Below are 11,762 nucleotides of genomic sequence, written 5' to 3'. Positions count from 1 at the left end.
TTTCTGTGGTTGAATAAATTGTGTCTTAATATAACATATAATCTGTAGCAATCAAACCATGTGACGGATGGATTGCAATTATTCATCCTTGCTTACCCTATAATACTATTATTTATTATTTTTTTTAAAGATTTATGACATCAAGAGTAATATGAGTGAAAAACAACTGTTTGAACCTTACAGAGATCCTGTTGAAATAAGATCTAAGATCAAGGAGAGGAAAAGCAAGTGGAACTTCCGGAACCTTTTCCTTCTTGCGACTGTTGTGTTTGCAGGCTTTATTTGCACTAACAGGATCATTCCGCTTGCTCCAGTGGTAATTGAAAAAGGAGATCATTCAAAGGTATTTTTGAAGGCATTGGAGACGAATTTGGCTGGTAATTGGTCTAGAAAGTACACTTCTGAAGCCCATTTGCCTGGTACTAATTACGGGTTTGTTGAATGGACCAAGAATAAGTTCGAGGAATATGGATTTAAAACCTGCATTGATTCATACGATGTTTATGTCAGTTATCCATTTCAACATGATTTGAAGCTTTTGGATGCTAAGGGCAAACACACGTTGTATGTGGCTCCATTGAAGGAGGATGAGCTCAAAGATGATAAAACCTCTACGGGGGAGGACTTGGTTCCTACTTTCTTATCTTACGCAGCCAATGGCAATGTTACAGCACAGTATGTTTATGTAAACTATGGTACTAGGGAAGATTTTGCTACACTTGATTCGTTAGGGGTTAGTGTGAAAGGAAAGATTGTTATCGCGAGATATGGCCATGTCATGCGTGGTTTGAAAGTTAAATTCGCCCAGGAGAATGGTGCTGTTGGTGTTTTATTATACAGCGACCCTGGAAATGACTATGGTATTACTCCTGCTAATGGTTATAAGCAATACCCACATGGCCCAGCCAGACATGAGAGTGCTGTTGAGAGAGGAAGTGTTCAATTTTTAGGCGGTGTTGGAGCAGCTCCTGGAGATCCAACCACTCCAGGTTATGCATCCAAACCAGGAGTTGAGCGTAAGGACCCACATAATAGTATTGGTAAGATTCCAGCATTACCAATCTCTTATCGTGAAGTTAGTCCGATCTTGGAAAAACTAAATGGATATGGCAGTAATATCTCAGATGAAAAATGGAGAGGTGAACTTGAAGGATTTGATTATTCCACTGGTCCTAACCCAGAAGTGAAGTTGAATTTGTACAATAACCAGATCTACAACATTAGCCAGTTACACAACGTCTATGGGGAAATCGAAGGAGAAAATAAAGATGAAGTAATTATCATTGGTAATCATCGTGATGCATGGATAAAAGGTGGTGCAGGCGATCCTAATTCAGGTTCTGCAGCTCTTTTAGAGATTGCTAGAGGCTTAGGAGAGTTGAAGAAATCTGGATACAAATTCAAGAGAACTATCATCTTGCAGAGTTATGATGGTGAAGAGTACGGTTTATTGGGCTCAACAGAATTCGGAGAATTCGCAGCAAAGGATTTAAAGCGCAAAGTTGTAGCTTATTTGAATGTTGATGTCGCAGTTGTTGGTCGTCAATTAAAGTTGGGAGCATCTCCAGTTTTAAATAATATCTTGCGGAAAGTTGCAAAGACTTTGGACTATCCCGGCGAAGAACCAAAATCATTATACGATCATTTTGTACAGAAATCTGGAGATAAGATTCGCAATCTTGGATCTGGTTCTGATTATACTGTCTTTTTGGAACATTTGGGGATCCCATCTGTTGATATGTCTTTTACTCAAAGTAAAGGTGACCCAATTTATCAATACCATTCAAATTATGATTCGTACCATTGGATGGAAAAGTATGGTGATAAAGGATTTGTTTTCCATAATTTGTTGGCTAAGTACTTAGGTTTAGTCGCATTAGAATTGAACGAGAGACAACTAATTGACTTTAAGTTGGATGACTATTCAAAAGATTTGTTGAAGTACTATAACGAGACAATAGATCTTATCCCTAAAAAATGGCTCCACAAACATTTAACCAATAATAGTAATTGGGATGAATATCTTACATATGATTTTCAAAACGAGAGATCGATTATCGAGGACTCAAATGGCTACTATTCACACCAATCTTTATACCCATTCCCAGAATTTTTAAATCCAACCCAATGCAAGCATAGCAAGATACATGTTATGTATGATTTGAAACACCATAAGAACGCTACTTTAAAAGAGTTTGTCAAGAGAACTTACGAAGATTTATTGACGTTAGAGAATAAAACAACTGTTTTCGATGCAGAAACAGAGACTCTTCAAATCAAGTATGATAAGAGAGATTCGTTGCATTGGTGGCAACGTATCAAATTACATTTCCAAATTAAGAAGCACAATAAGCTTCTTCAATATTTTGAAAGAAACTTTTTGTATCATAAAGGTTTAGATGAAAGATCTTGGTTTAGACATATCGTATTTGCAAGTGGCAGGTATACTGGTTATGCTGGTCAAACTTTACCTGGATTGAAAGAAGCCATTGAAGATGGTGATGTTGATCGTCTAGTTAAATGGCTAGGAATTGTTTCTAAATCCATAAGAAGAGTTTCTACACAACTCTCTTTATAGTAGGGTGAGAAAACTTTTAAAAATTTACAAACTGATTTCAAATTTTTTGTTTCTATGTTAACTCCTTTTAGATATATCGCATCTTGCTGTTGCTTAGATAGATATATATGACGTAAAATTATATGGTATTTTTTTCAACTTTGAATTGTAGCAATTGTAGAACAATTTCACCTAAAATTCGGGTCGCAGGTGAAAGTCTTATCAATGAGATGGCACAGATGACTAATTGTTCAATAAGTCATTTTACAACCTTTGCAACTTGTTTCCTCAAGCAAGCTTTACTTTAATTAACCAAATTTGTAACATTCAACATAACTCAACTTCTAAATAGCCATTAACGATGGAACGAAAACTTATCACTTCAGGTTCAGAATTCGAGGAACAAATTGCTTATTCAAGAGCAGTCATAATTGGGCAAATGATTTTTGTTTCGGGAACCACAGGATATGATTATAATACTATGAAAATTTCGGACAATGTGATAGATCAAGCAGACCAAGCTATAAGAAATATCGAGAGTGCTTTGGTAGATGCCGGTTCTTGTTTACAAGATGTGGTAAAAGTCACATATATATTACCAGAGGCTGGTGAGTTCGAAAAATGCTGGCCAGTATTAAGAAAATACTTTGGGTTCATAAGACCAGCAGCTACAATGATATCGGCCAACTTATTAGATACGAATATGAAGATTGAAATCGAGGTAACAGCATTAAAATCGCAATAGATGACATTTCGCAGCTTGATGAGTCTTCAAAGAAAGAGAAACTATGTATGCAAGTTTAATGCATGGCTCATAGACATTAAAGAGGCATTTTAATGTAGTGAAGAAAGCTGCTTGCTCACCCCTTTTTGGCCCCTATTGTAATTTGATGGATTATGTGAATAATGAAAGCTTGACTAAGGTGGTGCCCCATGCCTCTAGATTTAGTTATTTAGTTCTATTGTCGAATTTCAATAAAATAAATGAAAATAAATGTAAATAAATGTAAATGAATTTTAATATGGTACCGCTTGTTATCTTATCAATACTATGAACTAAAGTTTTACGGGCTCTCATCACACCTATTTCAGCATGTAGGGTCCTATTGCTATCCGTATTTATGATGTGCGCACAGGCTCTATCTAATAATAACGCAAGAATACTATTATTATTTCTCGTATTTCTACTTTTGAACTACTTAAGACAAAGGTGTTTAAGTTCTCTAGGCGAGAGGCTACCGTATTAGTGATTTAAACTTTCCACTAACAATAGTACCACAATTCTAAAATCATGACTCTATTTTCCCCATACGACTTCCTTTGGCACATTCTTTGTACATGGAAACATGTACATAATTAACCCAATACGGACATTAGAATAGGTTTTAGATCATTCAGGATGAGGCTTTATATGGGTGTAGGTTGTTTTAGAGGTGCCTCACTTTTGATGAGACATCTTAAATAGTATATGAATTAGAACACTGAGCAAGCCTGCGTTTCAGTATTGCATATATCTCATTTATTTACTATAAAGTAACATGCGTTGTGTGTATCCATGTAACGATCGTTCTCTAATCTGTATCATGCCCAAGAATTGAAAGTTTAAAATGCTGGTATTTATATGGCTGGTATTTATATGACTTGTCAATACAAAACAATTTAAAACTGGAAATATAAAGTATAATGTGGAACCATTCTAGAAAAAAGATTTAACTTGAATGTAAGAAGTATGTAATTCAAAATGAATGAGAAAAGAAAGTCAAAACTATCAATTATCAACAATATAATGAAACCAATCTCTCCTCCACGGAGAAGACATAGTAATGAAACATTGGGGGATCCTATAAAGATATCTCGCAATACTGTAATTCCACCACCACTTACATTTCCAAAGATCCCTCAACTTGAGGGATATAGCATAAGCGATCATTCAAACCCAGAAAGGGGCATTAGGAAAAAAAATTTCGCTGATGACAGATGTGTTTTCTGCGAAGAATTGTTATCTAATAAGCTTGCAGGAGAATTGGGCTTACAATTAACCTGTTCTCATTCTTGTCATAAGTATTGTTTCCTTGAAATGATGGACAAAAATAATTTGGAGTCGCTACCATTTTGCACCCAATGTGAGAAAAAAACTCAGTGCGTCGATGCTTCCATTCAGGCCAGTATCAAGCACCAAAAGCTAGCTGAATCCCTCTTTCCAAACAATTTCGACAAGGAGCACAGTCCATTTGATACAATGTCACACTTGAAAGATTACGACACGTTAGTCAAGTCTTCTGTAAGTGCTAATGAGTCACAATTATTATCACCAATATCAACTCCTACAGGGAATTTCTACAACGAAAAATTGTACAACGAAATTCTCAAACCAAGGATTACAGTTACCGCAGATGCTGCTAGTCAAGTGACTGATGGAGAATATGACTTAGATTGTTTAATAAGTGTAAAACCTTCCCAAATTTCGAATTGTGTGAGTGATTCATCTGAGGATCAAGCGATCAAATCAAGGATAATTCAAAATATTAAAGTAAAGCTAGCCTTAAGAGTTAATAATTGGAGTGATTCATTGTTACCACTTGAAGAATTAGGAGATTTGAGGATGTTTGACTTTTTAGAGATAAGTAGTAATGGCTCTGACTGGGACAATATATCGGTTTATTTTTTTGGAAATGCAATTATTCTAGTTGATTATAATGGGACTCGCCTAATGGGAGAAGTGCTAATTAACAGTGATATAAGCAGCATAAACAGAATTGAGAACGTACTTGTTTTGAATTTAAGCAATGAAGCTCTTCCTGAACTTTATATGAGACATAGTTGTTCGCTAATTATATCCAAATGGGAGTATTATTTAATTCAAGCAGTCAAAAAAATTCTGGTTGGACAGATACCTCTACTTCATACAACTACGAATGCTTGGGAATTACTAGATGAGTGCAACAGATCGACGGATGGTCTCAAATTTTGCAGCCTATGGGAGAAAAATTTAGATGTACCATCGTCTTTGCTAAGGAGAATCATGCCACCGGCAGAAAATATTCCAATGAATATGAATGTTTCCATATCATTGATCAATTGCACAGATCTCAGCAATCTTGAATATAAGAAGAATATAATATCACTACTTCAAAATCTCAGATCAAAATTGAGACCTATTGATAAACTTGGTTTAATTTTCGTTGGAGTAGATGGACATGGAAAACCTTCGAACAGCGGAACTTTTATAGGATGTGTTAGTCCATCATGGGATGGCTGGGAGAATATCATAAATGATATTAGAGTTTTTGCAAATGAAGATGACAGACAATTCCCAATATTCGATAATGGATTTGAAGAAATGCTAATTAGCTTTGAAAAGTACAAAAAGTTATTGCCATATATTCCCTCGGGGCCCAAGAATAACAATAGGCTAATAATATTGAATTCCAATAATTACGATCTTACAGAACCTCAAAGGTTTATTAAATCTAAAATTAATGATAAGATCAGTTTTTTGCAAGCTAATGAAAATTTAACTATTGATATAATAAGGATCGGTAAATCATACTCAATAGAGGCACAGGAAGTCTACAATTTAATTTCTATGCCAACTCAATGTAATGACTCTTTAAATATTGTATCAGGATCAAAATTGCTAAGGTTTAATTCATTTTCAGAGTTTGGGGATTCTTTTGATTTCATAATGGAGCATAGCCTTCAATCAGGATATATACCATATGTGACAATAGACTTTCAGAAAGTTAGTGGTATAGAGAGCTTAATTTCATTTTCTGAAATTGAGATGAATGGAGAAATGGTATCAATTCAGAGTAATTTAACAAAGTTGAGAATTGTTGTTAAGAATGTTTTCCCTCTGACAGAGCGTAATATAATGATGAAGTTAAAATTGAACTTTTCGGAAGTATCTAATCTAGGAAACATTATGAATTATAAAATTATTAATTACCACAGTCTGTGGATGGAAGGTGAAGATGATTTTAAGTGTTTGAGGACAAAATTTAATGAGACAGGCAGCCCACATATTCTTTTCTCTCATGAATCTGATGTCTCTTGTTCCCCATTAGATCAAATAGATGGAGACACATATTTCGTTGACATACCATTGCTACCACCATTATCTTCTTCTAAAGATCAGAGTTTTGCCAGAAGAAAAACAGAGCTCGCGATTATCAGATCTCTTAGGATAGTGGAATCCGCATCAGCTGATGAAACGGAGATTATCATAAGCCATTTGATATCGTTAGTCTTTGGAATTATCAGAGGATTTGAAATAGAACCGGGAGAGTCATATAAAATAATAGAACTGAAGTGCTATTCAGAAAGACGTAAATCGTTCATGCTTCATTTTGAAAATTTTAATAATAATAAGAAATATATTCAGTGTTTGGTAGAAGAGCTTGAATCAATTAATGATTTGTTTAAACGAGATCCATGTTCTGCTTCAATTAGATGTCAAGACTTTGCTAATTGGATAATATGACCTCATGGACCATTATTAACAGATTTCGGTAATTTAAGCGGGTATTCTACATATTGTTCCATAGATTTTACATCGTATATACTAGCAAAAAGAATATTTATGAATTACCTAATTAGGAAAAGTAATGAAATCAAGAGTTTTTCGCATGCATTATGACTGAAATTTTCAATGGCTGGCTAGTTTTGTTTACCATTTGAATCATGGTAACCCTGCTACGATGCTACGATGTAGAGAAACCTGCCTGTGTTACTCCCACAGTATAATTATATATAAAGAGATGAGCATATTTATCCAGACAAGAATATTTTAGGAATTTATAAATTATCGATTCAAAATGTCTCTTCAACATTTCCATAGTGCTCCATTCGCTCTTGCATCATTTTCATTAATACAATTTGGAAGCGTAATTGCTGATAATCTTGGTGGTTTAGATAGCGATGGATCTGGATCTGACAATAATAACAACGATTCATCGCCAAAGGATAAGACAACGGCTACAGAGAATACCAAAGCTGATCATGATACAGCCAAAAATACCGATAAAGCTACAAATACAGCTACGGACACAAAGGATACAACCGTTACGACGGATGCTACACAACAAACGACTCCAAAAACTGAGACAAACACTGCCACTACCGCTACTAACACTGGTAAAGTCACCTACAACCAATGGGGATTCACAGGATCACAATCAGTTTGGGGCGAGGAAACAAAAACGGTCACTTCAGGCTCCTCGGAATCTAGTTCTGCATCTCATTCTACTCATTCTGTCAAAGGGAACAAAACATCAAATGCGAATAGAATTAGTGATAACATAGTTGGCTATGAGGGTTCTAAATGGAAAAAAACAATTCTAATAGCTAGCGTATTAGGAATAAGTGCATGCGTTGGTGCTTTATAGGCTAGTTATAGATTAGGTTCATATATATATATCGGTAAATGCATACTAGGATGAATTTGATTTTGTGAGCTTTTTGCTAACAATGCGTACGATGATATTTTTTTTTTATTTGAAATCTTTCTTTATCTATCTGAACTGTATTAGAATATTAATGGTGATCACTGATAAGGAGTCAGGTAATGGCTCTGTTACACCCATAAAAATAAACAACGCACCTTATTTTAGAAATTTAGAAAGTTTAGAACCGAATGGACAGCAGTATTATGATAAAATTATAAATAACTACATCCTGCAAATTTCGAAACAAAGTAGGCTACATAATCCCTCGAGCCTTGCCATTTTAAAGGAAGGAATGAAAATTGTTTATGGTCGCAGAAGCATTTTGTTTTGTATAGATGTCGAAGCATGGGAGGTAAATACAAAAGTAGTGACAGAATTGGGTATTGCAATTTTCGATCCTAGGAAACAAGGCAATGCTTTAATGCCTAATATAACACTGATTCATATTATCATAAAAGAAAACATGAGGCGAAAAAATGGAAGGTTTGTGCCTGAACATTCACGTAATTACAATGGTAAAACGACTTACATATTATCTGAAATAGAAGCAGTCAAATTCATACAGAGCCTTATCCAGTACTATTTTATCGATATTAGACATAAAAGACAATGCTATTTAGTTGGGCATGATGTAAGAGGTGACATTCAGTGGATGCTGAAACTAGGTATCCATTTTCCAGCAGACACAAGTTCTTTAGATACGCAGAAAATTTATGCTGCGAGTCATGGCATGAATGGAGCTAGTTTGAAGAACGCTTTGCGATCTGCAGACATTCCACATGCATTTCTTCATAATGCAGGTAATGACGCATACTATACGTTGGTTCTTGCTTTAAGGTTATGTGATCCTCAGAGTAGAGCTTTGAGTACATTAGATAAACCACATCCAATATTGCCAAAGAAGAAATTAAGGCCAAATTGTAGCGAAGGAGAATTTATTGATAGTGCTGAAGCATTGATATCAAGACTATATGTACAGGAGTATACACATGACGAAGTTCATGAGAGCAATGGTGAAGAGGTTTAGTTGTAACATTATTATCATGTATTTTTAATTATAGAGTATTTAATAAATGCTATTCATTTGATCTAACAAGATTCTCTCGAATTTTTCGTTTAATTCATTTACTCTAAGTAGTAAACCAGCGCACAAGCTCTTGATTCTATCATCGATAAGATCTTCCCATATTAATGACAACCACCTATGAAAAATGTCTATTTCATTATGATAGTACAGCATCAAGTATTGATCGTCCAGAATATCGCAAATTAATAAAATACCAGTAACAATGCTTTCAATTATTTGCAATTCATCCAAACTGATTTTCTGGATAAGGGGTGTAACTATCAGAAAAAATTCTTTTATCATATCATTTAGATTAATAGCAGTTGGATATGCTGCATGCAATAAGAGGGCCAATGTTTTTATATAATGTGCTGTGAGAATGGGTGAATAGTGCCCAATGTCAATTTGCCCACCAACTTCATACCAAATACTAACTAGAGGCAAATAAAATTGAGATCCAATTATTTTGGAAAAGTTCTTAACTATAGGGGACATAACTTCTTGTTTTGGTTTTTTCTTTAAATTGCTTGACAAACGTAATATTTTTCCACCGCTGAGTTTATTTTGAGCTTCTTCTGACGCATCGTACATTATCTCACCTTGTAGCGATTCATATGCTGGGTTAATTCTTTTCTCACCTATATATTTGTCGTCTTCCAGCCCCAAAGATAAGAACTTACTGTGGAGAGAACCAGGTAATATCTTTGAAGGAAATTGCTTTTCATTATAAGACCGTGTCACAACTTCATCTTTAAACCCTCTGAGTTCTCTAACTGCGAGAGAAGTTGCAGATAATATACACATACGTTGCTTTAAAGAATAATCACCAGTCAAAAGTAGTCGATACAAATGTAAAGTACAAGATGGATTAGCCGCAATAATAGCTATTAAACAATTTAGCCTAAGATCCTCAAAATCATTATCTTCATAGTTATTTGATAGTCCAACAAGTTGTGTGACCAAATCTTCTGCATAGAATGATACTTCATTACCAAAGCTTGATTTTTGTCTTAGTAATGTTGGTCCATTAATTAATGCTGAACGTCTTTTTTCATAAGCTTGAGGCAGGTTACTGTCGACTGTAAGATATTCAAGAATATCTTTTATATATAATGGCTTAGCGATATAAGGTTTTCTAGAAATAGTTGGGTCGTCTTCTTCATCACTTTCGAAGTCAGATTCATCATCCGAATCCAATTTAGATATCGATATTGTTTGCACCTTTTTAACTAGATCAGATTTATCGCTATTTAAATCTGTGGAGTTTTCAATGACTTCTGGCTCATTCAAATAATTCCACGCTTCTTCAATTGTCATATTCTCAACGCTAGTTTTATACCTATAGGCTTCATTACTGATTAAAAAATCATAACCTTCAATATTATCTAATTGAAATATCTTTTCATGTCCTCCAAATTCACAAACCTTATCGGCTAAAATTACACCTAAAGATTTTACATTGTTTGAAAACGAACTTAGTCTGTTCGAAATGGCCCTTAAAAAAATAGGATTTTTGAGCACATCTTGGGTAAAGCTAACTTTCTTCACGCGTGAAATTAGCAGAATAATCAAATGTGTTCTATATTCCTGCAAAGAAATAGCTTCACTTTTCATTAGATCTTCATCTGCCCATGTTTTGAGTAGAGTTAAAATCAATTGGTAGAAATTATCATCTGGTGAATTTGAAAGCAAAATAGACACTAACAAATTAGCTTCATAATTACCTATAGCAATAATCTTATTTAAGAAGTTTTCATCTACTAAGTCATTTTCAATCATTGGGTGTAATACGAAAGCTAACGATAATAACTTTTCAATTGAAATATTCGTTGTAAGATACTTTTTTGTCAAGAAATTTCGTATCAATCGTAACAAAAAAGTTTTCTTCTCAAATCTCTTCATATACTTGAAAGCCTTTAATGCATAAGGCCAATTACCTTCATTAAACATTAAATCAAGATACTGTGCCGAGCTACTTGAATTAAATGAACCCAATGAGGCAATAAATACATTGATTGTTTTTATGTCTATATTATCTTTAAACAAAGCCAATACTTCAATATTCAAGAATCCCACATAGTTATCAGAACATGTAAAAATTTGATTACGAGAATGAATATCATAATTTGAAACAACTTCATTCACTATTGCAAAACATTTGCCTTTGAATAATAGTTTATCTATTTCTTTAATTTCTGAAGGACTTTTTGTTGACTGTGCCATGTTTGATACTAGACCTGTGTCAAAGCATCTTGTAAGAATCAGAATCAATGTTTCCAACAAAGTAAAAGAATCATGACCTTTTGAATTATCTTTAAGCAAAGAAATTTTACTGATTAAGTTCCCTAAACCAGTTACGGATTTGAATACACATATAATTAATTCTTTTGTTGTATCTGGAAGTAAATTGTAGGTTTCAGGGATGGTAAAATTCAACAACGTAGTAACTAAACTGAAGTTAGTATTCAGATCTGATGGTTTATTGAGAATTGATATTAGAATCGATTCAATATCCTGTGCTGTTGGATGATTTTTAAGTTCAAAAACCCTATCATCTATTATAGAATGATCCATAGCTAGGCCCACCAAATAGCTATTGCCTCTACCTTTATTATCATGGACTTAAATCTAAAAAACTAACTCTGCGAAAAATTTCGTTATCGATCTTAAAGTTAGTATTGGTTGCAGTAAC

General features: G+C 34.2%; 6 protein-coding genes across 6 annotated transcripts; 5 read left to right on the top strand and 1 right to left on the bottom strand.

Moving 5' to 3' along the window:
• Positions 1–151: 151 nt before the first annotated feature.
• Positions 152–2,578, top strand: VPS70 (putative zinc metalloprotease; the record flags this gene model as incomplete). The annotated part of the gene is made up of 1 exon (XM_015612321.1): positions 152–2,578. One exon carries the CDS (start codon positions 152–154, stop codon positions 2,576–2,578), a length of 2,427 nt encoding a protein of 808 aa, XP_015466883.1.
• Positions 2,579–2,918: 340 nt separating this feature from the next.
• AC631_03491 (RidA family protein) lies at positions 2,919–3,302 on the top strand (the record flags this gene model as incomplete). The annotated part of the gene is made up of 1 exon (XM_015612320.1): positions 2,919–3,302. One exon carries the CDS (start codon positions 2,919–2,921, stop codon positions 3,300–3,302), a length of 384 nt encoding a protein of 127 aa, XP_015466882.1.
• Positions 3,303–4,298: 996 nt separating this feature from the next.
• FAR1 (cyclin-dependent protein serine/threonine kinase inhibiting protein) lies at positions 4,299–7,040 on the top strand (the record flags this gene model as incomplete). Its single annotated transcript, XM_015612319.1, has 1 exon — positions 4,299–7,040. One exon carries the CDS (start codon positions 4,299–4,301, stop codon positions 7,038–7,040), a length of 2,742 nt encoding a protein of 913 aa, XP_015466881.1.
• A 334-nt stretch (positions 7,041–7,374) lies between these two features.
• On the top strand, positions 7,375–7,944 carry AC631_03489 (uncharacterized protein; the record flags this gene model as incomplete). Its single annotated transcript, XM_015612318.1, has 1 exon — positions 7,375–7,944. The coding sequence occupies one exon, from the start codon at positions 7,375–7,377 to the stop codon at positions 7,942–7,944; it is 570 nt and encodes a 189-aa protein (XP_015466880.1).
• A 151-nt stretch (positions 7,945–8,095) lies between these two features.
• AC631_03488 (uncharacterized protein) lies at positions 8,096–9,031 on the top strand (the record flags this gene model as incomplete). The annotated part of the gene is made up of 1 exon (XM_015612317.1): positions 8,096–9,031. One exon carries the CDS (start codon positions 8,096–8,098, stop codon positions 9,029–9,031), a length of 936 nt encoding a protein of 311 aa, XP_015466879.1.
• Positions 9,032–9,070: 39 nt separating this feature from the next.
• Positions 9,071–11,644, bottom strand: AC631_03487 (uncharacterized protein; the record flags this gene model as incomplete). Its single annotated transcript, XM_015612316.1, has 1 exon — positions 9,071–11,644. One exon carries the CDS (start codon positions 11,642–11,644, stop codon positions 9,071–9,073), a length of 2,574 nt encoding a protein of 857 aa, XP_015466878.1.
• Positions 11,645–11,762: the final 118 nt, after the last annotated feature.

Source organism: Debaryomyces fabryi (genome assembly GCF_001447935.2).
Source record: "Debaryomyces fabryi strain CBS 789 chromosome Unknown contig00075, whole genome shotgun sequence".
In the NCBI taxonomy this organism is placed as follows: Eukaryota; Fungi; Ascomycota; class Pichiomycetes; order Serinales; family Debaryomycetaceae; genus Debaryomyces; species Debaryomyces fabryi.
This window is presented reverse-complemented; position numbering and strand designations above follow the sequence as displayed.